Raw genomic sequence first — 16,419 nt, forward strand, 5'->3', positions numbered from 1 at the left:
TTGGGCTAATTTTGAGTTAAGCTAACATTTTAGCAACGTGTTAACTTTTTTGGCTAATTTGGCATCAATAAAGATTTTTTGGGCTAATTTTGAGTTAAGCTAAGATTTTGGCAACGTGTTAGTTTTTTTGGCTAATTTGGCATCAATAAAGATTTTTTGGGCTAATTTTGAGTTAAGCTAAGATTTTGGCAACGTGTTAGCTTTTTTGGCTAATTTGGCATCAATTAATATTTTTTGGGCTAACAAGCTAACATTTTAGCAACATGTTACATTTTTTGGCTGATTTGGCATCTACTGAGATTTTTGGGCTAATTTTGAGTTAAGCTAACATTTTAGCAACGTGTTAACCTTTTTTGGCTAATTTGGCATCAATAAAGATTTTTTGGGCTAATTTTGAGTTAAGATAATATTTTGGCAACGTGTTAGCTTTTTTGGCTAATTTGGCATCTACTGGGGTTTTTTTAAGCTTATTATGATATAAGCTAACAATCTTGCAATCTGCTAACATTTTTGCCTATTTTAGGATCTATTGAGGTTTTGTGTTAGTTCTAAGTTCATACCTTTTATGCATTTTTACATTGTTTGCAATTTTTACAATTTTTCAAGATATTCTTTTTTTTCAAGAAATTATTTGTGCAGTTTCTGCAATTTCTGCAACTTTAAGTCTTTTTGCAACTTTAGCATTATGCAAACAGCTTTAGCCTTTTCAGCAAATCTCGTTAGCAATTACAGTAAATTTCTTCAGCAATTTCAGAACATAGCTTTAGCATATTCAACAAAAAAGCATTCACACTAGCATTATCGCAGGTAATGAAACTCTTCTAGTTATTATTCTGTTTCTAGCCATTTTTTTTAAACTGCCATTTTCTTGGACAGTTTCTACAGAGCAGAAGGACTTCCTCAGAAGTTCACCTCTGAGTTGTAGGCGAGATTGTTGGCAAGTAGTATGCCATTTCCCATCGTTCCTTTGGTTGCACCAGAAGTATTCAAATTCAGACCTTGAGGGCCAGTGTCCTACATGTTTTCCAACCTACCTGCCATTGAAGCTTCTTATTGGCTAAACACACCTGATCCAGGTAATCAACAGTGGAATTTATCTAAAGGGAGCAGAGCAGGAAGCTTTTACCTTGTGTTTATATGCAACAACTACAATCTTGTTTCATCTGCTCCTGATTCACCACAATTTGAATAAAGAAATCTTAATTTTCTTACTATATATCCTCCATCATTGGAGTGAGTCTGATCAATTTTGGGTCCTTGAAAGTAAAACTCAAACCCCAAAAACGATCAAAACTGTTGCGTATTTATTTTCTTTGTACCTAACAAGAGTTGTGGTGTAAAGCATGGCAGTCAAGTCCAGTTTTTCTCATGCAGGTTGCTTCAGCAAGGCACGAATGGTTAGCGAAGAGTGCTATCACGCTTGTATTTCCCTCTAGCTGAAGTTATTCATAGACCATGGATCCAACAGTTGCACCGTGTAGGCGTTGAACACAGATTCAGTGTCATCCTGAACTCATTTGTTCTCCTTTCTTCTCTCAGTTGAGGTCTGTTCTGTCACTGTTGTAGCAGTTCAAAGTCACTCAGAGGTGCTCCTGCTAAATCCTCTCAACGTCTGGCCATTAGTTAATTTAATATTGTAATTTTCCTGCACACGGATTCAGGAATCATTTCCGTGTTCATTTCCTAATGGGATGTGACCCTGCGCTCATTTAAAAAGCGCCTTCTCTCATAAAAGGTGATGAATTGTTTAAATTTTCAGAGATTGAAACATTTTCCTAGATCTTTTAGGTTTTCTTGGCACATTTTCTCACCACTCTTACTTTATTATATCTTACTGCCAACTATCTTTGTGTCAACTCCCATAATCAGGGTTATTTTTTAAACAAAACTGGCCAATAACATATGCCAGATTATTACTTTTGTATTAAAAAACGTCAGAAAGAAAAATCAGGGGGTATAGCTGATCAGCATCGACCTAAACTGTGCATGCTTGATAAGCTTTTTGACTTAGCTGAAGAAAACTGCTCTAATGAGGAAGCAAAGAGGAAGCAAAGTAAAGAGGAGAAAAAAAAACCTGCATGGCCCTTGACCTTTTTTGATGAGCAGAAACGCTCATAATCCTGTCAGACAGATGCTTGTAGGAAAAGTACCAGATCATTAGGAGCCATTGAGAAGAAGTGTTCTCAGTAGCTTTTAACAGATTTCCCAGAAAGTCCGTCACTTTGATCGAAAAAAACTTTGCAACTCACTTTAGGCTAATATATGTGTTAGGTCGAAAATATGCTCAGTTTTCCTTATTTTATATAAACCAAGAGGTAAATTCCATTGATGTGAGCTGTCAGGATGTCAGAGCCTGAAACCCCAAGGTTACTGAGACTAAGATGGAAGTGTAGGATGTTTAATGGCTCAAGGTTACTATGAATGATAATGCAGAGACTTGGCAGAGGAGACGGCAATGAAACCTCCAAGTCATGTGAGGGCAAGGACGGCACTCAACAGAAGATGTTCAGAATTAAAGGCTATGTGGATGAGTAGACGTGTGGAAAATCACTCGTTAGTTTGTATATTAAAGAGGAGGGACTAACAACACTGATAGGATTGAAATGATTGAATGGTCTGTGACTCAAATGAGCTTCTTAGGTGGAGTTTTGTCCAAAAAAAAATGTTTTGCAGCATTGTCAAAGTATTTTTATTTCTGCTGTGGTGTGTGTCAAACAGGAACGGCAAGTGTTGCCCTTTGGTGGCAACTGGGTCAAACACAAAGTGAATGACTTGATGTTTCTTTCTCTATATATTGGAAAGTGACAGAAACCGGTCCACACAGTTTGATGCCGAGTTAAGACTCAGTCAGAGGTCATGACAGGCTAGGTTATTAAAGACAATCTCCAGCTCAAAGTTGACTGGAAGAGATGACACTGTTCTTTAACTCAAATAACCCCCACTACTGCATTTCAGTTGTGTTGAGTCTAGATCAAACACTGTTCCAGAAAAATGTTAAAAATCGATTTGATATATCATGATATTTTGTTTGGCGATACTTGTACCAACATAAAATGCTAACAAGGTGATATTTAATTCACTATTTATGATTGTCCTTCAGCGTCTTACTTTTGTAAGTCTTACTTTTCCACCTAAATCGCAGACCGCTAGTTAGCAGCACAATGAATCTCTTTGACCAAAACAACAAGATCTCGTGAGAACCAGCTTGTGTTAAATGTTCCGTCAGCCTTGCAGTTTTTGTTGTTATGAGACATGTACTACTTAGTCTTTACTTGGATGGGTACCGAACTGAAACTCTGTGCCAACTTGCTGCCAGTATCATATAAAAATGTGGATTGTGCTGCTTCATAGCGGGCTCAGATAAGATTACAATGAAAGACCTATTAATATTCAGGAAGAGTTTTTTCTAAGTCATACTCTTAAAAAAGTGAAAAATTGTTCTGTTACAGTCTTGAGATATATTGTGATGTGTATTGTGGGACATGTATTAGGATTCATATCATTTTGCAAGACTCTTGCCAATACACACCCCTAATGTAAAGGGCTTAATCCCTTGATGCCTACAAATTGGCATCAAACCACTTCGGCTCCAAAATTGACTTAATTTAACCTCTGCATGAGAGCAAAAACAGGATTTTTTTTTCATAGTTGGAAACAAATTCACTCGTCAAAGGGTTAAAGGAAGTTAATGTAACAGATTGGGCTCATAATGACTGGAAAAAAGACAGTAGACAGCCTTAATTTGGCAAGAGCAAAAAAATAGCCATCCTCAGGTTAACATAGGCAAAAATATGAGCATGAACTAAGATGGGAGGATACTAAAGACATATGGCATCGGTGAGAGTTGTTGAGTTACACATTGCCAATGTAGCAGCAAATGTATTCTTATTTGAAGATAACGTGTATGAAAAAAAGTCTGGGATCATAGAGTGTATGATAGGGGTGCCACGATTAGTCGACTAATCAACGACTAATCGACTATTAAAATAGTGGACAACTAATTCAATAGTCGATTAGTCGTTACTTTTTTTTATATAGAGTCAGAGTGTATTACAATTGAAAGTTATATTGGCATTATGCTAGCTTTTGGACTATTTGGCATTTATTAAGGTTTTTTAGGCTATTTTGGAGTCAAGCTAATATTTCAGCTACATGCTAGGTGTTTTGGTTAATTTAGGATTTTTTCAGTTTTTAAGGCTATTTTGGAGTTTAGCTAATATTTCAGCTACATGCTAGCTGTATTGGTTAATTTAGGATTTTTTCTGTTTTTAAGGCTATTTTGGAGTTTAGCTAATATTTCAGCCGCTTGTTTGCTATTTTGGCTAATTTAGGATTAACCAGTTTTTCAAGGCTAATTTGGAGTTTATCTAATATGTCAGCAATATGCTAGCTATTTTGGCTAAGTTAGGTTTGTTTCATTTTTTTAAGCTATTTTCTAATTTAGCTAATATTTAAGCTGCATGCTGGCTGTTTTGGCTCATTTAGGATTTTTTTATTTGTTTTTTAGGCTAATTTGGAGTTTAACTAATATTTCAGCTGCATGCTAGCTTTTTAGGCTGACTTAGTATTTACTAATAATTTAGCCGGCTGTCAGCCTCAGCAATTTCAGCTATCGATTTCAGCATCTTCAGCTATTAGCACTAGCATCTTCTGCAGCCATATTCAGATTCCAACTGGACTGAACTTCAATTTGCTTTGAGATTCCTCAGTCTGAATACAAAGTGGTCCGAGAGCAGAATAACTGAACCAAAGTGGCCAGCGTAGCCGCTAGTCATCTATGAAATATGAAATATTCCAAGGATTCCAAAGAGCAGGACTTCCATAATTGCTGCTTCTTGTTGCTTTGTCCCATCCTTGTAATTCCTGGCCAATGAGTGAAGAGATCTTTAGTCAAGTGGTTTTATTTACAAGATTTGTTCCGGAACAGGAAAGTCCCCTTGAAGGCAGTCTGAATACAGACCAAATGCAAGGTTCAGGACCCAATCCGAAACAATTAAGTGGTCTTGGACCGGAACAAAGGATTTTACCTGTCTGAATACACCCTTAGTTACCTGTAAATGCTACATTCGAGACCTGACTGGGCTTCTGTCTCCATGGCAATATGATGGTCTGTGTGATGCTGTTTGGATGATTGCATTAGAACCTTTGCAATTAAATGATCGAGTTGTGCTGATGAAAACCACAAACAAACGGCTGGGTGAATCTCAATTCATGGCAAATCCCTGTTCTCCATGTGTACTCTTTCTTTGCCTGCCCCTCTTACAAAGTATAAACTCAGCAAACCTGAGCTATAGTCAGACTTGGCGGACAACAACAGCACCCCTGTCAGTTATTCAATGAAGAATAACTTCTGTCTGAAAGATTTCTGGATATTTTTTGTTGCCTGCTTCGGCAGAGAAATAAATTCCAACAGGCTTGGGAAGAGACATAATAAAAGGCTGAAAAAAAGTGTTATATTGGCGATAAGAGTGTCCTCCGTGGGTGCGGTTAAAGTGATTATACAGGCATAGTAGCCAGTAGCATCCTTTCATTTGTAGTACAAAGGATAGAGTAAAAGCTCTGTTCATTTGGGTTTTGCAGGATTAAGATGTAGAGATATGGCTGTCACTTAAGATTACACCCCTGCTTTCTCAGGGATTTCCTGCATTTGCTTCACACATCACTGAAATCAATAACAGCAACAAGAGCTGGTTGGGCTGGATTTCCTGCTGACCTTGGTTAAAGCACTTTGTACGCTAGCTCTTCTTTTTAGAACTAGGTCATCGTAAATTTGTAAATTGTATTAATCCAATTTTTACTATTCGACTTCAGAAAAGGCGAGAAAAAAATAGGAGCTTAGCTGGGTCATCCTAGACTGAATTCTAATCACAATCTTTGCATGATTTGATGCGAGCAAGATTTTTAAAAATAGAAAAATTAAACCAGAAAGCAAAAAATTCAAGTGTCTACAGCCAAATACCAAACTCTACCTTTCAACAGAAGATGATGAGCCATAGCAACAGTTACTAGGAGGGTTGTGCCTCAGCAAACAGACCTTCGGTAGAAAACAGGTGCACAGGTGAACGTGGAGATCAGGTAACTAGGAAAGGTGGGAATTCATTGAGTAAAAAAAGTAGAGGAAATCTGGAATCTAGTCACACATATATATAGACAATTCTAATAAGATTTCTTAGGGTTTTAGTGCATTTATGACATATTGTAAATACTGTCTTTCGTTCCAATATGACGTTTTTTTCCACTACTCATGTGAACTGAACTTGTAATTCCAAGAGGATCACTATAATCCTGAAAGCTTTAGGACAGAACACTTGAAATAGAAACAGGCATCATGTTTCTATCAAGCACTCTTGCAACGTTTACATGTAATGTGACGTTGCTTTAAAGCACACTGGTGATTGCTCTTTGCATGACAGCCATCTGAGCTCGACTTATTGCTTTTTCTCTCTTAGACACGATTCAATAAAAACCCCATGTGTTACTTGTTTTTTTAATATGTAATATTTTCTCCACGGTCTCATGAAAACCTTGCAAACAGGAGAGTGCTGGACCTTGTAACTTGATATATTTAGAAGACTCGTCGTCGGGTCAGGGTCAACCTGAGAGCTATAAAACAATAAAGGCATAAAGACTATTGGTTCGGCTCATGCATGTGAAGTCCACAGACACGTGTGACCATAATCAAATGCATAGACTGCAATCAGGAGAATGTGCACACGTGACTGTTTTCTATTGACTAATCCCAGCTGGAGAGCAGGATTGGAGCTGCAGGTCATAAACACGCGGGGTGTTGTCACTCGATACAGATGCATGAACCTTTCACCAATCAGCTGCTGGTCAGAGCTGCTGTAAGTGATCTGGACAGACGAGGCAGAACCTTTCATTAAATAAATTTGATGAAATAAAATATTTCACGGCCTAACAGTTAAAACGATCAATAAGTCAAACTGAAGTATTAAGATAAAAAAAGACTCTTTAAGACTCCATTGCTCATCTATACATGTGAAAAGCATACGGTGAATAAAACATCGTATTGACCCGACTCAGGGTCTACGATTGAGTAACAAATCACTTCTCTCTCCTTCCATTATGTATTTGTGTTTGACCCTTCTTGTTTAGAGGGCAAAGCATTAATCAGCCTTCCTGGCAGACACACTTTGCCAATAAAGAGAGACCTGTGAAACAGCCTTCAGGTTCTTTAGTTTGGTTTAAATGCTATGCGATGTGATGTCTGATGGTTATACTATATCCTGGATCCTTTGATTTAATGAGTCTCTGGTTCATTCCTTGTACTGCTTGTTCTTTCATTCAATAAGAAAAGTCCATGGAATAGTTCTTGCAAATGCTGCATTGATGGAGTCAAATACTGAATAGTTGTTGGTGCCTTTGTTAATATAACTGGAAGGGACATTATCCTCACTCGCACTGTTTCTACCCTTTCCTACCAGATGTTGCAAGAGCGATTGAGCTGCTGGAGAAACTGCAAGAGTCGGGCGATGTTCCTGGACACAAGCTGCAGTCCCTCAAGAAGGTCCTCCAGAGTGAGTTCTGTACAGCTATCAGAGAGGTGAGTCCCCACCTGTGCAACACCTGGGATATAACAGTTTGACTTGGAGAGAAGCTATCAGGCCACAGGGGAAAGGGAGAGCGGCTTTACTGGAAGACAGCTTCATAATCAAAACCCAAAGTTGGGTTTGCCACATAGATGCTTCTTTGACTATTTAGTTGGTCAGGAGTCCGTGGGGAAAAAAAATGTGTCAAGTTTTTTTTTTTTTTTTTCAAAAATTGAAATTGTGTACTTGTACTGTATTTTCACATGTATTGATGATATCTTGGAGCGGCTGGATGACTCAGTTGGTTGGATTTAGGGCTGGAGCGCAAGAAAACCTGGTTTTGCTTTTCAGCAAGAGCAATGAGCTTCATTGAGTGTGGGTCCTCTGGTAAGACCCTTCAAGCTACTGCCCAACTATGTAGGCACATGGGGACCCAAGTTCGAGTCTCCCTAGTCTGGTCCCCATTTCAGATAAAACACAAGGTTGTGTCAAGAAGGGCGTCCTGCATAAAACTCTCTGCCAAACCACTTGTGCGTATCAGTGACAGCTCATTTGCTGTGGCAACCCCTGAAGGAATATTCTGAAACAACATCATTGATGAAATCTTAAGCCTCGTTTCCACCAAGCAGTTTGGTCCAGTATTTTGAGTGTTTCCATGGTAGAATGGACCCATTAACCCTTGTGCTATCCTATGGGGTCCAGATGACCCAAGCCTTACATTGACATGTTATCCCTCCAATTAAAAGGTAGATCAAGGCCACAGACACCAGTGAAAATCAAAAATTATTTAAAAAAATTCAGAACACTGTCTTGTTGGGTCCAGATGACCTCAGCCCCCACATCAACATACCTAGAATGCCACAAGGGCTAAACAGTACCAACTCGTACCTCTTGAGGGCCCCCCCATCGCATAGAAAAATGGAACGTGACTGTTGATTGGCAGAAAGTGATGATGACATTAGAAAGCACCATTAAAGCGCTAAGGTAGTATTTCTGATTTGTTTGCTCATTTGTTTTTTAAAAGCATAATTTGAACATTTTTCTATTAAAATTACTGGTAAAAAGTTCTAAGCTGTTATTGCTCTAAAAAAGATACATTTTTTAAAGAAAATGTATCTTACCCCTTGGAATCTGTAAAGGTTCTGAGCAAGTTCTGAAGCTGAAAAGACATTTTGTGCTGAAATGCAACATCTAACATTATTTAGGTGTTTACTCAATCAATGTAAGCAAATTTGTGGCGGTATGGAACACCTTTATACCTTGAATTAGTGCAAAGCAGCTTTTCTGCATTTTATAATCCATTGGAATCACTTTAATTACGTAAATGGTTGAGTTATGGTTGTTCGAAGAGTATATGATTTTTCCAGTCGCTGGCAACATCTCTGGTATTAAAGCATTAAACAATAAGTTATTTTCAAGAAAAGAGATAGCATTAAGTGCAAAAAATTGATGTAGCTGTGATACCAGTCAGAGAACTCTTGTCCTCAACAGAGTGAGAGGATCACTTCAAACTGCTCGTTAGAAAGGGGGAGGTGCTTGAGAAAGAAACAGGATCTGCTACAAGATATAGAAGTCTTTGAACCAATAAAAATATATTTTTGCTATTACAAAACAATATGATAAAAACAATTTTTTATCTTTTTGTAACATTTTATTAATGAACTGTAATGACCAGATACATGCTACCTAAATTCTATTGTATTGGACCCTATAAAGGTGGTTAAAGATGAAATAAACTCAGATTACCTCTTAGTCGTCTGTCTCCTAAAAATATGTTATTTTCCAACTGAAAAATACACCTTTGTCTGCAAGGATTTTAATATGCAGACATTGAAATAAACACCCGCCGGCGACTCGCTAGATAGAGATAAATTGATGCAAAGATGATCTTTTTATTCTATCTCTGCCAGCCTTCTTGCACCTTTATGTAAACAGCCACAGTTACATGTTTATGCAGATGATTTGTCATATTAAAAAAAAATTTTTTTTTCGGTATTGTACTTTTATTGGTTTGTTTTACAGGATAGAAGGATCTGTGGGTAGTTTTTCTTTCAGATGCTTTTTATTGTTGCTTTACACATAAAATTGGTAGATTACATAACATGATGAGATGCTGGAGCCCTAAAACCAGGCAGAAAATAAAAAAACAGTACCTTTAAGTTAAAGTTGTGCTGCATCAATCAACAAATAGCTTCAGCATTAATCAAAGTGTCTGAGCTTATCGCTCGTAGTTCCAGGTAAACAGAGCAGTAAAACACATGTTTATGTTATTTTGTTTAACTTCTAGAAAGAAAAAAGAAGTTGGGAAAACACAAGCTTTTCATTATGAAACGTAAATTTTCATTAGGAGAATTTTTTAATCACATTTAGCATCCTGTGAATCAAGCCCCCTTGTTTGGTTTTTCTGTTCTGAAAAACTGTTTATTTCAAAGTAATCAAAAGCCGTCCGCTGCTGATCCAACATCATAACCATTTGTCAAAGGAACAGGGCTAGAAAGCAAACAAGAGTGTTGGTACCCGTGACACGGCTACGCAGGCTGATAACAAAAAAGATGTTGTACATTTAGTAAACTGTCTGCTGTGATATACCGTCGCATTACACAGTGACACGATTTTATTAAGCCAACAGCAGCCTGAGAAACTGGCTAAAATTGTCCTCTTAATTGTAAACAAAGTGAACATTAAAAAAAAGACAATTAGCGGAGTGGATCAGTGAGTTTGGGGGAGCTTATCCTAATTTTCTGGTGGTAATTGTTTCAAGAATTAAACAGACGCATAAAGACATTTTCACGCTGGCTGCAGGGTATCCAAGCACAATTTCAGAATTTAAAACATTCAGGATTTTTAATGAAGCTACTACAGTTTTTAAATCCTAGAAGATCATATTTGGGCCTTTAAAAAAGAAATATATAAAAAAGTATGCTAGAAAGTTTTTGGCAATAGAAGGAAAGATGATTATTTGTAATAACAAAGTTCCTTCTAACCATATGAATTACCCAACAACGAACGAAATAATGATGAAAATCATGTTTTTTGAGGTTTTAACGTGTATGTGTGGCATTTTTTTTTTGTTAAAAAAATTGTCATGGGGGACTTTAAAGAGCATCAGAGCACCCTCTTGTCAGGCTAGCTGGTGGTAACATTTTAACGCCTAGAAAGCCAGAAGTGTGATTCTAGTCGCAGTACTTACAAAGAAGGTGATGGATAAGGCCACGGGACACTAAACAAATAATTGATTTTAAGATTCAGCACAACCAGGATTTCAAAACATGACATTTCAGAAGTAAGGCGAGTCAAAACAGTTTTAATCCATTTTGTAGTCACAAAACTTGCTTTTAATGAAAAGGATCAGTCATAACAGACGCTTTCTGAAATCCCTTCAATACATTTATGGTCTGGCCAGAATCTACTGATGATATTGGAGAGTTTGTCAGTGCTGGCAATGACACTAAATACATTAGTCTCTTCTAGCAGAGTGTTACATAAAGCTGTTAACACCCTGCAGAGCGACATTAAGGACGAAAGTACCGGTCACTCGCGCTCTCGGGGTCAGCTCGGGAGAGCCTGGCACGTCCTGGCACCCAGCGTCGGTGCCAGTCCCCACAGTACGGTGACAGGGGTACTCAGAAGCCTCTGATAAAAGGCTTGGGCTGCGGTCGCAGTAAACAACATAGCACTTCACCTGCAGAGCCAGATAATCATAGTCACCAGGGAAACCAGGAGAGAAGCTCAGGGAATACTATAGTTGTGTGGAAAGTGATGCAATAGTTATGCTGAGCCAGCCTGAAGAGCATTTCTATAAGTACCTGCTATGGCGGTCTGTAGATGATTACTGTTTGGATGCATTAAAAAGTATTATAGGAGGTCTGGCGGAATTGCAGTGTCATCTGATGTTCAGTTCAAAATAATGTGGAGAGGAGTGGAATAAGTCTGTGTGTGGGGGGTAATTTAACGGTCTAATATGCTAAAGTGGTTTTGGGAATGCTATCTTAAGACATGATGAAGCGTCTATCTCCAATTATCTGCAAATTTGCAGAGTCCTGAAGATGGCGGGCCTAATTTAGGCCTTCGAGACAGTTACAGGTCAAAGAATTTCACCTCTATTCTCGTGGCTCTGTCTGTATTGTTTGGTTGTTTCTGGCTTTTTGCGTAGATTTTTGTGTGAATTCATTCAATACTATCTGAAAGTAGGGCTGGGCGATAAGGCCAAAAAATATTAATGTCTGATTTTTTTACATCAAATTTGAAATCAGATTTTCATAAACTTTTTTCTCCTTCCATTTACTTTAAAGTCCCCTTTAAACCATATTTTTGTATATTTTAAAATGGTTCCTAGTAATCTTTTAATTATGATTATGAAGTTTTTAGCCAAAATCAAAAAGCCTTTGTATTTTGTTGAGACATATTTTATACATAGTGCCAGCAACTCATTAGAAATACAATTCTGACTCAGAAACACAGTTTTGTTCACAAATTGTTTTGATATAGGTCCTCTACTATGAGAAAGAAAATCTATAAGAACATGTTAAAAACTCAAGAAAGAAGATTTTCATTGATCTTGGTCTTGAACAAAATTACAAAGGACAGAATATATTTAATCCTTATGCTATCTTAGGTAAGTTGACGTTGGGAGTGGGGTCATCTGGACCCCAAAAGACAGCACAAGGGTTAACAAAAACTACTTCTTAACATTTCCTTTGGAATTTGGCCTGAACACAAAGTTCTACTAAATACAAGCTATTAAGTTGTTTGTGAAAGCAGCAGTTGTTTTGTGAGCTGCTTCTAGCTTGAGCATCTTGTCAAGAAAAACTCGACAGAGTGCCTCTGTTTCAGGTGTTGAGACAAATTTGCGATACTCTAACTTTTAGAAGCAGCAGCCTTCCAAGACAATTTGCAGAATTGATATCCCAAGTCTTAAGTCTCCAAACCAAACCAGTTCCCATAAAACTGAAGAAACTGTTACTGTTTGGGGAACAAGCTGCTCTTTGCTAGCTGCCATTTTCACGTCTGCTCGTTGCGAGAGATGGACCTTACTCCGGACAACAGAAGCCCAAGAGAGCAGAGGGCTGGAAATATAAAATCCAGATTTTACCAAAAAATATATTTTCTTAAACAGCAAAGTCAAATTTATTGATAAAACCGATTTATCGCCTAGCCCTACTTAAGAGTAACTTTCAACAGTAGGACTCATTTCCTGTGCATCCATTTAACTTTACTTCCTGTCAGAATGTTAACAAATGACCATCAATTGTCACAGTTGTTTCCCATTTGTCCACCCCCTTGCATTTCAGTGCTACTTGAAATAACCTTGTTCATCTTCATGCCTAAATTTAGGTTTTCTTTAATGTAATGATATTAAAAAAAACTGTCAAAGATTGTTTCTTAAGTCCACTCTGGTTTGATTGGATTGGAGTCTGTGATATATTGCTCACCTCTCTGGGGTGTACAAAGTACAAAAGATGCAAATATTCTGATTTCTGGGGCTGATAAACATGTGTATGTCTCTCTGTCTTCAGAGTATATTCCAGTTTTACTTAGCAACATTGTTTTCCCAATTATACAGTTAATGTGATACATTTTATGACAGATTTTTATCAGCTAAGGAAGGGCTTTACCCCATTTTCCAGTTCACCAAATAATTAGATTCAAGCTACAAGAAACCGTCTACAACTTTTAAGGTTTTTAAATTAGCTTGTGCCATGACATCTTTTGAAACAACTTTTGGTATTCCATGTCTCTGCTTTAGCATAACTGAATGCACATGTTTGTAGAAGTAAATTCCTAAGCAAGGTTTGGAAATGAGATGGTAAAAATTCAGTGTTGGCAGTTAATGTTTCATGGACATTTATGGGTGTAATATTTCCAAACGCACTGAAAAAATAATTATGAGTATTGGTTTTTCACTTTCGTCTCAATGGCTCAACTGAGACGCGCAATAGTAAATAACATATTAGGAGCTATGAACTTCTTATATTCCAACAATTGTGTTATTATCGGAAGAGAGAAAATTTGCTTTAAAGCAAAATTCAAACTAATAAAAAAAATCATTTTATTCCTTGTTATATAATGAATGTTAGCTCATGCTGATACTTTCCTTTTCGAGATAAAAGAGCCATGAAATCAGGTTAAACTGTTAGTCCAACCCTTCTCTTGTTCATGCTGATCTCACTCACCTGCTGACATTTCATTAAAGACGATGACCTTTCCTCCAGAACAAGTCTTCCTCTGTCAGTCTCTTGTATGATCCCCTCCTTTCACACATTGTATGCCTGATGCAGCTCATTTCACAGTCTGGTGGCTCGCTTTCCAGCCTGACGGGGTGGACATACTAATCTTTCCTGTAAGTGCACCTCCAAACTTTATCCACGGATCTGGAGGCAGGGCGGTAGAATTTACAAAACATGGATCGGGCTTGTTAAGGATGACAAGTTGCAGCTGTCAACGTCCAGAATGACGATCCAGAAATAGCAGCTTCAGAGAGAAAAGGAGACAAAGGGGGGCTGAGTTTGATGAGTTGGGTGTATTTCCAAGACAAATTCTCTCGGCAAAGCAAGTGAATGTGCATTGTTTTTGCTGTACCACCATGAATGAGTTGTCAGGGTCAATCAGCCCCAGCAAATGGAAAAGGAAGGACGCAAGAAAAAACAGCGTGAGGAAGTAAGCAGCTGGAAATGATTGAGGGCAGATAATCCACACCTTATTGGGTTAGTAAGCCGGCTCAACAAGCGTTGGAAGGGCAATGAGCAGGCTGAAGCAATCACTGTTGATTTTCTACTTCAACTGAGGTTCCCAATAACTGGCTCCTTTTTCAGCTAAGCAATGGTTGGCGATCTGCACATGTCCCAAGGAGCCCATTAATCTTTATGAAAAGCTAAAGCTAAAGGAAACATTTAGAAAATTTTTGACAACTCGGGGCATTTCAGGTAGTAAAAAGGCTTTCAGGACAAGTAGCTTTTAAACAGAGAAGTGCAGCAACAGGAGCACAACATTCAGGAATGCTAAGTTGCTTTTTTTCCATTGAGTTCTAGTTCAAATTTAAATGTCTATTCTTTTTGTGAAAATGTTAATTGTAAAATAAGGAGAAAAATCACATTTTTTTAACATTAAACCTTCAAGTTGGCTTTTTTGTTAACCCAACATGTTGGTAACACCAATTGGGTGCAGTGTAGTATGCGTTGATGTTCAATTCTAGTCATGTAACACTTGTAGAAAACACTGAACCTGTTGTGAGGTTGTGTCTGGACTACAATTCTGAATCAATATGTAAGCATATCAATAGTTCAAAACCAATTTAACAGAAACCTGAGTTTGTTCTCCTCTGCCTGCAGCTGTAGAGTATTATTCAGTCAATGAGTTTGTGGTTCTTCTTTCTGCCAATGCTTTGGGATGTGAGAGGGACCTACAGCAGCACCCAATACTTGTTAGAAAGAGCAAGTGCCTCGTGCGAGACTCTGCGAAATCCTACGAAAATAATAAGGAAGTGTGTAGATGATTGATTTTTAAAGGGTTATGAAAACTAACTAAACATATCAATAACGTTAAGTTTAATGCACCCGTTGATTAGCAAATATTGGCAATACAATGTCATGGCAGTAATATTACAAAAACAACAAAAGGTGGTTTAATGTCTTTATAAAATATTAGAAATATCTGACAGTTGTTTTTTTGTTATTGTTAGGTTTTAGGTTTGTGTAAAAAAATTACTAAAAACTTTAATGACAAAAAATAAAGAAATATCTGACAGTAGTTTATGAAGGAAAGCTGATGTGTTGCAAGCTGTGAGAGGATAATTTTGTGTTGGTGAGCGGGCATTAGTGTTTTGATGCGCACATAGTGCTCTTAACCCTTCAATACCAGAGCTTTAACACCAGTGTTTATATTCTTTCGACCACTGCAACTCTTCAAACATTTATAGATGTAATGTAATTCCAGAAGCACAGAAAAGCTGCCTTGCCCTGATATTAATATTAAAGTGTTTTAGCAATTTACGAGAAACGACCGATTTTGACCCAAAAAAAGCAGTTTGGTGTCGTTATGAGATGCTTTATATTAATAATGTGTTGTATATCGGTGCAAAGCTGATTTCTACTGATTTATGTTGATCACATTAATGTTTGAGAACTTCTGATATGTCAAAGAGTGTGTTATTTAGGCATCTTTGATGTTAAAGGATTAATGCAAATCTCAGCTTCTAAAATGTGTTTTGATCATTTTCTTTTGGCATTAAATTCTAAGTATTTCATTTAGAATCATTTAGATTTGTGCAAAAGACTTTGTGTACATCCAAACTGGACCTATTTGGTGTGCTTAAAGGGAACCAGAGTCAGTTTCCTCCGATAATCCAGAAACAAAGTCAGTCTGAATGCACGCAAGCGAATTGGTCAGGAATTGTTCTTTGACCCATCGATCAAGGTGGACTCCGTTCGTTCCCAATCAGATTGAACTTCAGTTTCCTCAGTCTGAGTACAAAATAATTGGCCCAAAATGGCCACCGTAGCTGGTCATTAGCGGACAAACGTGGAGCAGCGATGCAACAGCAACTCATTAAAATGTAGCTCACAAAAACAACTTATAATGTGATACACATTGCTTTTCACACTGTTTTTCCAACAATCTATAGGTCACAAACGCTAATTAGCTTACCTCGTGGCCGTAATGTCCACAGTAACCGTCTTGCAGCATGCCTTCACCGTACAAAAGTTTCAGTAAAAAGTGTTGAACTTGGCCTTCATACAGATATTCAAAATTGAAATTAAAAGTATCTGCAGGTTATTTGCAAGTTATTGACCTGTTGGCCAATAACTGAAGAGATCTTTAGTCACATGGTTTTGTTTACAAGCTTTGGTCCAAAACAGAAATCTCCAGTAGA

At 37.6% G+C, this 16,419-nt stretch overlaps 2 protein-coding genes across 5 annotated transcripts in view; one reads left to right on the plus strand and one right to left on the minus strand.

Moving 5' to 3' along the window:
* acss3 (acyl-CoA synthetase short chain family member 3) overlaps window positions 1-16,419 on the minus strand; it is a 118,034-nt gene that overhangs the window by 81,712 nt on the left and 19,903 nt on the right. The gene's annotated exons all lie outside the window — the stretch shown is intronic.
* Window positions 1-16,419, plus strand: part of lin7a (lin-7 homolog A (C. elegans)) — a 44,322-nt gene that overhangs the window by 10,936 nt on the left and 16,967 nt on the right. For both annotated transcript variants that reach the window (XM_024288278.2, XM_024288286.2), the window contains exon 2: window positions 7,446-7,564. In XM_024288278.2, the coding sequence (XP_024144046.1) occupies window positions 7,446-7,564 (119 nt within the window). The remainder of the gene's footprint in view (window positions 1-7,445; window positions 7,565-16,419) is intronic.

The sequence above is a fragment of the Oryzias melastigma genome, linkage group LG23, assembly GCF_002922805.2.
Source record: "Oryzias melastigma strain HK-1 linkage group LG23, ASM292280v2, whole genome shotgun sequence".
NCBI lineage: Eukaryota > Metazoa > Chordata > Actinopteri > Beloniformes > Adrianichthyidae > Oryzias > Oryzias melastigma.